Below are 12104 nucleotides of genomic sequence, written 5' to 3'. Positions count from 1 at the left end.
ACTCAAGTAGAGAGATCTAAAGTGATCTGAAGATGTTAATAAGCAGAAGACTGACTAATTTGAATTTTTTAAGACCACTGCATTCCTTATGCCCCATCCATATGAAATGTGGGACTTTTTTTTGACACAGTCAAAAACCTCCTACAAACAAATAAGTACCTTCATTGTTTTTCATACAAAAAAAAAAGGAGTAATTCTGAGGTTGTTCAGTGCTAGACAGAATTTATCCTGCTTAACATTAAGGAAGAAAAAGACAACCATAAATGAATCTGAGAGTGATGACTTAGAAGGAAAGCTATGCCGCAATTAGCTTAGCTAATTATCCAGGGCCCGATGCAAAGCGTGCTGAAAATACTGGAAAAAATCCCACTCTTGTATTTAACTGGACTTGGAACAGTAACCCTTTATGGGGCAAAGGGCCTTTAAATTGTTGTTTCCTAAAATAATTTCCTTTCACAAAAACAATGTAACAGACCTTCCAAAAGGCAAAGAATGCACAGAAGTTGATTAGAAAACATGGCATGTGGCTAGAGAACACCTGTAACCTACTAGCAGGTTAAGGACCATCTTGTACTACAATTCAGATGTGAATTGAACAGTTTGACACTCATTATCCTTGCTGCTAACTTTTCTGAGTTATCTGTGAGCTGAATTTCGTTTAGAAAAAAAAAAATTGAGTTTTACTGTTAAGACAGACTCTTCACTCCAGGTAAAGTTTCCCCAGTGATCCCAGTAGATATGTCCCTTCATTAGATTCTTGCTGCAGTAGAATAGCAAAGCCAAAAATGGCAGTAGGATGTGAAATGTAGGCCTAGACAGAGATGTGTCCAAGGACCACAGAAGCAAGCCAAGGAGAAGCTGGATTCTGATGCTGGTCTGATACTGATGATATGCCAAGAACATCCATTCCTTCTTAGATTAAATACAGACTCCTTCTCACATGAAAAAGGAAAATATTTCTCTAACAATGAGCACTGCAGGAAACCTGACATCCTTAAATCAGCTTGGAGACAAAAAGGAACTGGAGAAAGAGGGGTTACAATTCAGAAATGATTTTACAGACTTTATTCCAAAAATCAATGTCTGGTCAGGATAGAATTTTTGAAGTTTTCTCCCTTTCCATACATACAACCATTTTCTGTTGTAATCTGCTTGCACAAACTGAGAGTTTAGAGAAGCCTTAGGAGCAGCATTGAGAGACTCAGAGAACTCTAATGTCAATAAGCTTTTGATAGATGTTCTGATGGAAAAATATACATGAACAGATAAGAGATTTGGAAATTAGATTTTAAATTTGGTACTATTTTTGGCAGAAAAATCCACATTGATCTGAGTTTTGGGGAAAGTTACTGTAATCCTCATGGCAACAGGGACATAATAAGTTTTAGGGAAGAAGCAGACAGGATAGCTAAAACTGTAAATATATTGAACATGAAGTTTTACAGCCTGTCATGTATGTTCTTATTTCTGCTCTTATTCTTCCCCCTCCCTACTCCATGACTCCCAGAAAATGAATGGGATGCAGATGAGAGAAACTAACTCCCCATGATGGTGGCAATGCAGCTTTCTAGCCCCAGACTACGTAAAGCGCAAGAGGAATCCAACACCGTGCAACAGTGACAACGTGGCCTGAAATAGCTCAGCAGAGCACACAAGCCCAGGGAAAGGCTCACTCTCTACTGCTCCCACGTTAGCATTGCCTGTCAACCCTAAAATAACTCTGAAATGCTCAGTAAGAGGGGACTGTTCCTTTAGTTTCTGAGTCCCAGTCAAGGATCAGAAGGCCCCACATCAAAACCAGCTCCCTCGAGGTGGACCACTCTTCATTGGCCCTTAGCTAATGCAGATGAAATCCTTCAGAGAAATTAATGAAAGCTTAGAGAACAGATTAGTTTCAGGCTTATTTTAAATTGGTGTTTTCTTATTTTTCTTACTTTGTGCAGTTTTTCAGGAAGGGAGGGTGGGGAGGGGATGACTGTATTTTCAATTTGGTAATCGAGAAATTAACTCTTAGGTTTACAAGAATTACTGTTTTCACTTTACCCTTGCCATACAGTCAGAACAGGGGCAGGCACAGCACTGAAGAGCTGTAGACAAGCACCCCAGAACACTGGTAAACAAAGACAGATCTTGAGATCCCAGGAATCAGGGTACATTTCCCACCAAACTGCATGTACAAATTTAGGGCAGGTGTTATTTAGTCATAAACAAAAGGAATAGTTCCCTTGGCAGTTCTCACTCAGAAGTCTATTGGATAGGCAGTGACAAACTATTATAACTTTGGGGAAAAATAATTTGCAGGTGACAAATACGAAATACAGGCTTGATTGTAGAGGGAGGGAGAGTTTGAGGGAGGGGGATTGAAGAGAGAGGTGGGAGGGATAATCTCCAGGCCATGAAACAAAACACCTATATAGACTGATGCCAGGGGAGACTGGAAGAATAAAGACCATGATATTGATGGATACTGCCTCACTGATGAATTTATCCATGGAATTCTGTCATCTATTGTCTTCATTTTGAACTCTGGTCTTTTAGAATGTGTTTGTTGAGATTGTAGTACAGAATTATGGTTTTCAGGAACAAATCAGTTCTGTCAAATCAGCACTCTGTCAGATTTCTGAGACAACAGGTCATGTCAATTACTTACTACAATGTTCTTCTGGTACTTTCTCTACAAAAATTCCACTTATTTAGAGTTATACAGTCCCCAATCAGCTGATACATGCCTGTTCAGAATTATACCTGATAAATCCTGGTAACAGAACAAGAATATTGGCATTTGCTATCATAACTGCAGTCCCTGGCACTGGTCTCTGTGCTCTGCCTTTCAAGAGAAAGGAGTAGCATCTGCCTCCTCCCTGTAACATTCTCTGCCTGATGGGTGATATCTGCAGTTACTTTTTTTTTCAGCAGTCCCAGTCCCTTCTTACACTGGTAAACCTCTTCCAGAACAGCCTCACTGCTCTGTACACTAAGCCCTGGGGAAGGTCAAAGCACTAATACCTTTTTCTGAAATGTGTTTATTACTTTACACTACACAGTCCTTAAGCACTTAAGTTGCACACACCTCCAAGGGGGAGAAGAGGTACCCAGCTCACAAAAGCTTGGAAAAAACAAGGAATTAACTTTAAACCACCTCTGTTAAGGATCCAAAATTATTTTTGTTAAAAAATATTATAGCTTATATGATTGTAGTAATTACAACTGTCTAAGATATTCACCTTTGACTGTGACCTGAGCACTGCAAGATGCCTGTCCTGTGTTGTTTTCAGCCAGACAGGTGTAAATTCCATCATCTTCTGGTAGGGCATCTTGGACAGTCAGTTTTGCAACTCCATCTTCAAAAGTGGAATGGGCATATTGAATTGGCTGGTCTGCAGACAGAAAGGAAGAGAATTGATTTAATACATCAGCCACAAATTTCAAAAGCACTTCTAGTTTTCAGTGAAATCTGGATGCCTAACACCAGCCAGCATATTAAAGTGCAGAGCCAAATCCCACTCTGTGGTGCACAGCCACTGCTCTCTAGTGACTACAACCAGCAGCATCCCAAGCACAAAGCACAACGTGGTTGTCAGACAAAGCTCACCATCAGATTCACTGGGTGCTACCTTGAGTAGCAGCAAAAGGACAAAAGTTTATCTTCGATTCTCTTTGAGGTGGATAAGACAAGAAATGTGTGTTTGCTTCAGACATTGTCTCCATCTTGTAATTTGCCTGAAACTAGACAAAATGCAGATAAAGCTAGATGTGCAAAATCTGTTGGGCATGGAGAAGCATATGACGTCCTCCAAGAGGTACTTTGTAGTGGAAGACATTCCAAGAGAGACAACAAAATCTGCAATGGAGGCAAGAAGCTGATTGACAGAAGCAGTCAATCTACACTACAGTATGGCCAGAAACAGAAGGGTACAGTGTCAACTGTGGTGACGTGACTGTTAAAGAAGTTCATTTTAAGAAACTGGTTCCTTGAATTCATTTGAAACATGCTTGAATATTAGTATAGATGGCTTAAATTTGCCTTGCTATTGTTTCAGCAACCGTCATCAATCTCAGCCTTGCTTTTTGAAATGCTTCTGCAATCTGTTTTCCCAATATTAAATAGTTTCCACTACTGACTCATCTTTGGTTGCTTTCCCAGTGTATGCAATACTTAAGACAACTTTATACCTGTGCATAAACATCATGCTGGAAATAGAAATTAGGGTCATCTAAGAGAAGAGGATGAAACAGCAGAGAAATTGTGCAGGACTGATTTGAAGGTGTCTGTTGCTTGGAAGTTTGTGGTCAAAAAAGATCAAAATTTGTTACATTGCCAAAAAAATTTTAAAGGACACATATCTGTGATTTCTAAGAACCAGTTCTGCACTATGAGTAGGATAAATTAAATGATTTTTCTCTCATCTCTGATTTTCAAAGGAAACCAACTCAGAAGGCAGTGTGCACTATCTGTGCACTACCTATCTGCATACAAAGTTTCACTCTGAAATACAGACGTGTCAAAATCAGCATCATCCAGTACTTGCATATATTATAAAATGTGGTAGATGATCTTCATGCTTTGCTTATAAGCCATCTGTTCATTAAGTTAGCAAATTTTCTGTTGCATGAAAAATTGGGGTGAATATTTAATCAACTCCCCAGAATACCCCAATTTTAGAATAAACTCTCTCCAGCCTTTGTCACAGGTCACATATTTTTATTACTGGTTCCTTGGAGCTCATTTTCCCTCAGTCACACACAGACTGTTGGAACTATTATGTTGAACCACAGAGTTTCTGCACATGGGAATCGCACTACATTCAAATACGTACAGGTAGAGTTAAAGCCCAAGCAGACAAAGCTCTCTGGACAAGGGACACTGGACTGCTTTCCTGGTCCAGCTATAGAATGTCTAACCTGACAGGGTCCTTGCCTGGGATTCTAACATTGAAAGTATTAGTGGTGACAAATGATGCTATGATGCTATACCAGAAATACACTCGGGATAAAAGCTGCATCATCAAAAGCAGAACAATGCGTTTATATTTCTGCTGTAAGTAACCAAATGAATAGGGTAAGTGTTCTGCATGAAAAAAAAAAAATGGACTCCTTCACCATGTCCTCAAATTTTTTCAGAGCTCTTTTTCACTCTAGCTCCCAAAAAACTGGTTATTTTTTAGCATTATTCACAAAATAGTTAATTCACCTACAGAACAGCCTTTTCATCAGCCCTTAGGAATAACCTGCAGCAAGATTCTAAGTTACATCCACCGTACTTATATTTTGATGTAATAAAAACAACTCTCCCAGTAGTGAAACGTTCCCTTCTCCAGAGGCAGACCAGTCAAATCTCCAGGACAGCTTGGCAGCAGGAACAATAACAAAAAATACCTTTCTGCTGGAATGTTATGCCTGAAGAAAGGAAATTTTCCCCTGGCCCATTTATTAAAAGCTTTCTGGACAAATCACAAAGCTATCCTAAAACCAAACACTACTCAGAGAATTGTTATGCTAAAGTCATGGTGATACTGTTCTTAAATTCAGCAGAAAGAGGTTCAATTAAACTTTGAGAGAAAGAAAACCCACACAGAAAGCAATACGAATAGAAAGATACTTAAAACAGTCATAGACTCCTTATTCCTACAATTGCAAAGGAAGTTAACCAGAAAGTATTTTAAAAAGATAAAGTAAATTGGAGTTACACACTGAAGTATTGTCACAGAGAGGACATGCAAAAAGTTATTTATAAGGCTTTGGTGAGGCCAGAACTAAAACACAAGAAGTTTACTTTCAGGGAAGTTGTCAGTAAATCAGTGAAAATTCAGAAAGAAACTTTAATAAAACGTAGAGGGAGAGCAAAAGGACAAAAGAAGCATCTTGAAAAAGCTGGAAAAAAGCTTTAATGGTAGATTTGCAGAGAAGAGTAAGAGCTCAGATAAAATTCATAGTTCAGTCAAGTAGCTCTTATTTGTGCAGTCTCTACGAATATGGAAAAACTTCCCATCCTCATAGATGCTAAGAAGAAGTAATTACAGACAATACAGAGCATACACCATCTATTTTTCATCTCCCTTGACCTGAAGGAGAGCTCAACCTCTGTAGTGCTTGGAAAACGTTTTGAATTTGCACGTAGTCCCAGCTGGTAAATATTCTTAGCATCTAAAGCAGTACTTGTATGTAACATTGTGCGAGAAGTTGTTTCAAGGCTTTCAGTTCTCAGGTGGTGTGGGTTCCTTGGAGATTGGAGAAGGCAGACTGAACACCATGGAGCCTGTTCAGTATCAAGGCATGGCCAGCCAGGAAGGGAGCAGGTTCTGCTTCCTTCCTTATTTTTCTTGTTTGTTTCGCAAAGCAGCCTTCCGTTCATGTTTCTTATGATTGATAACTTGGTCTTTACATTCGTTATTTCACCAAGATATACACTCTTTCCTCACTATTCCCCTCAAATTGATTCTGGTTTGTTATCACTGTCATGCTTCGAGGACAATTTGCATTTGATATTTTCTAGTGAACTTTACACGTCCTGTCCCATCTGATTTTTTTTTCTATGGAGTTCTGCAAAAGTGCTGTATTTTGAACAGTAGTGAGACTGCTCACAGCATACTGCTTTTTTCTCTGTCATAGCAGAGTTCAGTTGTGAATATAAAAAGCTTTACATTCCAAACATGGAGAGCAGATGCTAATACACCTTTTTTTAAAACAGAATTGGTCTGCCTGCCTCAAATTATATACTGTGAATATACTGTTTTCTTCTTATGGCCAGTTAGTTGGTGAAAGAGTCTACCATGTCATTTTGCCAAAAGTACTGTTATGTCTGCTTGGAGTAATACTTCAGGACCAGAAGCACAATTTTCTCCTTTATTTGATCATGGATGTAAATATGAGAAGTTTGTAATATCTAACTAGGTGGTAGACAGGAAGGAAATGTTTGCATTCAAGTGGATATCACCATAGCCAACTTGATCCTTAAGTAAAATAATAACCCTAGGAGTGTAGATGGAATTATCAACATTAAACAACTATTTATAATCCCTTCACATTTGTATCAAAATGGTATATAAACAGTTATGTCTCGCAATCCTGTACAAGACAGAAAAGCATTAAACTATAGTGATATGTTTCAGCAGTCTGGAATGAAAGTCGTGTGTTTGTGTCTTTAGAGTAATATATGATGTGTCTAATTTTTATTATTATGAGAGCTTCTTGTGCTTCTGTTATGTAGACTCATCACTGCCTTTTGATTTAAGAGCAGAGTTAATGCACTGACTCTCACTTACAGAACCCTAATGGTTTGAAATTGAACTAACTAAAAAACAACCCCCACCTGCATTGTGATATCAAGCCAATTGCAGCTAGAAGTTTGGATGCAATGTAAGCATGATTACACCTGAACAGGGGCAGACTAATGACTTCAGTGAGAAGAAAGGTCAATATAAAATAAACGACCTGAAAAAAGGCAGTGGGGGACAGTACATCACAGAAATATGTGGCCTATTTATGTCTAGGCTTTATTTTTCAGGAGACAATAGTGTTCTGATTAGAACATGGTTACACAAATGGAGACCATATATCTATGCCTGATGAGCAGCAAGTCATTTGAAAATCAACTCAAAGTCAGTCAAGTGAGACAGGAAGATGCTCTGTATGTGAAGATAACTGAGTATAACTACATCATTCAATGTCTAAGGGAACACTAAGAGCAAGGGTACCTTGGAATATGAAGATGAAATAACTCAAAGTTGCTCCTGAGCTGCAAGACAATTTTGTACAGCCAGAGATTCTACTCACATCTGCAAAGGAGGAACTTCAGCACAGCCTTCAGACAGAGAAACAAATTATGTCCAATGGGAGAGTGTCAGAACCTTTACTCACATGTTTTGTGTTGTAAATAAAGCACCAGCCTTTCTATTCTAGACATGGAGTTATTGGGAAGGGGAACAGCCCAGGCTGTGGGAACATACCAATCTCAAGGTCATGGTTCATTTGCCCTGCCACCTTTTTCAGTTAGCCCATTTACTCTGAATAGCTAAAGGAAAACAGAGATCATGTGCAAATAATTATTTTTAAAATGAAACATCTTTATGGCAAAGTATGCTATTCTTTGTTTATAACCACATGTGCACACACACACCAAGACAGATAGACTGGGAGAATCTGCCAAAAAGAAAAAATCAATTGCACTTCAGGAGTAGAAGAGGTGATCAAGAGTTAAGCTGAATAAATTTTTCTAGTGTTTTAGAGATATGGCTTTAAATGGAAAGAGTCCTTAGCCAAAGCACGTAGTGCCTGGATTTCTGAAATCATTTGGAATTGAAGCAAAACACTGATTATTGGGCCTAACTTTGATACTAAGAGGAAGTTAAGGAAACTTGACTGTTCAGCTGTGTCATCAGGACAGGGTAGGAGATTATACAGTCTGATAAAAGTAAAAAATATTTTACTTTTTTTTAGTCAGCTTTAGGCAAACATTAGGATCTCAAGGAACATACTTCTGGTTGAGAAGCAACCAGAAGAGCTGTGATTTCAAGATCTTGGGAACAGAGCTGCTAAGATCAATTATGACCTTCCCAGCTGATGGAAGGGTGGAATCAAGCACTGGTCTCCTCCCTACTGTAAAGAGTGAAATACTGCACTCAGACTGCAAAGCATAAACACATGTATTGAAAAATGAATGATGTTTAAATGATCACCTTGTTTAAATGATCCACCTTAATGCTGTTTGCATTGTACAACTGGAATTGTGCATCTTGGGGATGGGTTGATTGCTCTGCATGAGCAGTGCTAGGTCTGACAGGATACTAGAAGTGATTCCTGATAGTTCGAAATGGGCAAAGCAGTTTTGATGTAGTACTTCTTTATTCCTATTAAATCAATCTGTTGTTATGTTTACGTATAAGAGTCTTTTTAGGGCAAAGCAGACACAACTCAAGAGAAGCCAAAATCTGAGTTAAAACTAAATATGAATATAAGCTCCCTCACTACTTCTCATATGTGCAGGTAGGCCCTTCCTACATATCTCCTGTGGTAATTTATACATTCCTACAACATAACTCTTGAATGATTCAGAGTATTTTGAGTGGAAACTAAATATAAACTGGGAGACGTACCCACAGTAGCTGAACCAGAAAGGTTTCAGTTGGACCAAGCATGGGGCTAATAATGCCAAGGTTGTGAGTTTGATCCCTGTATAGGCCATTCATGTAAGAGTTGGACTTGATGTTCCTTGTGGGTCCCTTCTACCTCAGAATATTCTGTGATTCTCTGATACCTTGCTTAGAACTTACTGTCTCTGCAGGATCATGATGCCAACCCATTATGCTTGGAGCAAAAGCTTGTGCCAAAGGCGTGGGGGCAGCACAGGATTCAGCACGGGGCAGCAGCTGCGGCACAGCCACGTCACAGCGCTGTGAGGGGCTGTGTGACACAGCCCAGGTAACTCACCTGGCACAGCCGTGTCACCAGCAGCAGCACAGCCGTGTGACACAGCCCAGGTACCTCACCTGAGCACAGCGTGTGACACAGCCCAGGTAACTCACCTGGCACAGCCGTGTGACACAGCCCAGGTACCTCACCTGAGCACAGCGTGTGACACAGCCCAGGTAACTCACCTGGCACAGCCGTGTCACCAGCAGCAGCACAGCCGTGTGACACAGCCCAGGTACCTCACCTGGCACAGCGTGTGACACAGCCCAGGTACCTCACCTGGCACAGCGTGTGACACAGCCCAGGTAACTCACCTGGCACAGCGTGTGACACAGCCCAGGTAACTCATCTGAGCACAGCGTGTGACACAGCCCAGGTACCTCACCTGGCACAGCCGTGTGACACAGCCCAGGTAACTCACCTGGCACAGCGTGTGACACAGCCCAGGTAACTCATCTGAGCACAGCGTGTGACACAGCCCAGGTACCTCACCTGGCACAGCCGTGTCACCAGCGCACCCTGCTGGACACAGGCCAGAACTGCGGCAACACAGACCCTGCTCACATCGCCTTTTGAGCACTCGATGCTCGTGCAGAGGGTTTTCCTCAGGTGTCCCAGCGGGTTGCATTAGGGTGATTTAGAGCACTTTGAGGTGTCAGTACGTTCATGCAGGTGTTGCAGAGCAGGGGATTCCTTACCATTGAGAAGCCATGTGATGTGAGGCACAGGGACCCCTCCCACACAGCACTGCAGCACAAAGTCTTGCCCTTCGCTCACAGTGCATCCTTTCAAGACGCTGGAAAAGCACGGAGCAACCTCTTCAACTTTAGGCCCTTTAAAACCAAAATGAAAACAGTTCCTTTAACTGAAACTGATGAAATTAGCTTTACCACTTAGAGCCTTTTTCTAAGTATGCTTAGACAACCACGGTTTCTAAAGTGCAGATGGGTTCACAAGAGCTTACTTACTTCTGACAGTTAACAACCAGCTGGTGCAAGTCTGGCCTTTGGAGTTGACAGCTGCACAGCTATAAGATCCACTGTCCCTCAAGTAGGCTTTCTTTATCCATAGACAATGAATTCCATCTTCTTCATATATTTGGACATCTTCTCCAGCTTTAATAGGTCGACCTTCTTTGAACCACTCCACATCTGGTTTTGGCTTTCCTGAAACTAAACAATCAGATATTTGGATTTTTAAGAATAGGTATTCATAATTAGTGTTATTTAGTATATATTTATTTAGTATTATTTACTTCAGTATAAATTAGGTACACTTTACACTACATAATCATATAGTCCTTAATGGGCAATACAAAAAACTATTGTCAGGAAGATAGTTTGATATTTTTGATCTTCTAAAACTTCTTGGCCAGTCCATCTTTTAAAATAACAAATATTTGGTAACCTGAAAAACCATATCTGAAAAAAATCTTCTGTCTGAAAACTGTTCTTCTAAAAGTCACAGACAAAATGGATGTGAAACTGAAACACAGAAGTCTGTCTGAACACAAACCTTTCTTTACTCAGCACTGACACAGGTTGCCCAGAGAGGTTGTGGAGTTTCCCCACCCAGGAAATATTCAAAGGACACCTTGGTACAGTCCTGGATGTGCCTGAGGTGAGGCTGCACAAGCAGGGAGAAGGGCCAGTGAAAGCAATCCTGGTCAATCTCCAGAGAGGATTCTCAGGGGAGTTTCTCGGATTACTTACTAAAGTGCATTAGGGACATTCCACTGTGACCTCCCTGCAGACACCCTGCCTTTGCATGTAGGAGTTTGTGCTTTGGGTCCAAAGCCAAATGAGAAGGCATTCACTGGCTTCAATAAAAACTGGATGATTGCCTTTTTTCTCTACCACAAGAACTGTATTTCCCTACCAAACAAGGTCATGAATTAGCTAAAGCTTGTAAAGTGTGTGAGATGCTCTGACAGAAAACTACTAAAATTCACATTTTTAGTAGTATACCTGAAAAATAAACTATTCAAAATGTGCCAGGATCTTCAGAATCTTTTCTCCACTCCACACACTCCGGACTTCCGATAGAAATTATATTCAGTACTCATGGGGCAAGACTTACCAAGAAATGAAATAAATTACCATGGTGTTGTGTGATTTGTTTTGGGTTTGGGGTTTTTTTTGCCTCTAGAGAAATAAAAAAAACAACAATTTCTTCCTCATTTATGTGAACGCTTTAAAGTGCAAATGTTATTAAAAAAAAAACCACTAGAAAAATGCTTCCAGATTATTTTCTAAAATTGCAATTAAGAAAAAAAAAGAGAAGTGTTCCAAGTCTACTACCTAGATGCAGCAAAATGTAGCTCTCATTACTCTTCTGAGAGGTTAAAACCCGTTCAAATTCTGTGGAACAAACTCTAAACCTCACTTTTAATTCTGACTTTATCATTTCAGATGTTAGGAAGCACTCAGATCAGGCTGACCAAATATGAGACATAAAAATAGATGCCTCAAGGGACATGCAGTGACTGATTGTATTTTCTTGTCTGATGATTTTTTGGCTCAAGGGTAGTGTAATTAATTACAGATCTTGAAAGTGTGTTCTCTTGCACCCTCATATAAGAGGGCCTAAAACTACCTCCTAGAAGGAGCAGCATTGGTTACATCTGGGAAACTCCAGATGAGAGAGGAGATGGACACTATGGTATAGGATGGTTTGAAAATTTCACTAAGTGTTGT

General features: G+C 40.1%; 1 protein-coding gene across 1 annotated transcript in view; it reads right to left on the bottom strand.

Moving 5' to 3' along the window:
* The window catches only part of MYLK (myosin light chain kinase), a 195708-nt gene that overhangs the window by 96439 nt on the left and 87165 nt on the right, over positions 1 to 12104 (bottom strand). The window contains exons 9-11 of the mRNA XM_010407059.4: positions 10377 to 10580; positions 10107 to 10241; positions 3225 to 3377 (exon numbers count right to left, since the gene is read on the bottom strand). Of these exons, the coding sequence (XP_010405361.3) occupies positions 3225 to 3377; positions 10107 to 10241; positions 10377 to 10580 (492 nt within the window). The remainder of the gene's footprint in view (positions 1 to 3224; positions 3378 to 10106; positions 10242 to 10376; positions 10581 to 12104) is intronic.

The sequence above is a fragment of the Corvus cornix genome, chromosome 7 (genome assembly GCF_000738735.6).
Source record: "Corvus cornix cornix isolate S_Up_H32 chromosome 7, ASM73873v5, whole genome shotgun sequence".
Lineage (NCBI taxonomy): Eukaryota > Metazoa > Chordata > Aves > Passeriformes > Corvidae > Corvus > Corvus cornix.
The sequence above is the reverse complement of the archived record's forward strand: the minus strand, read 5'-3'. Positions and strand labels throughout refer to the sequence as shown.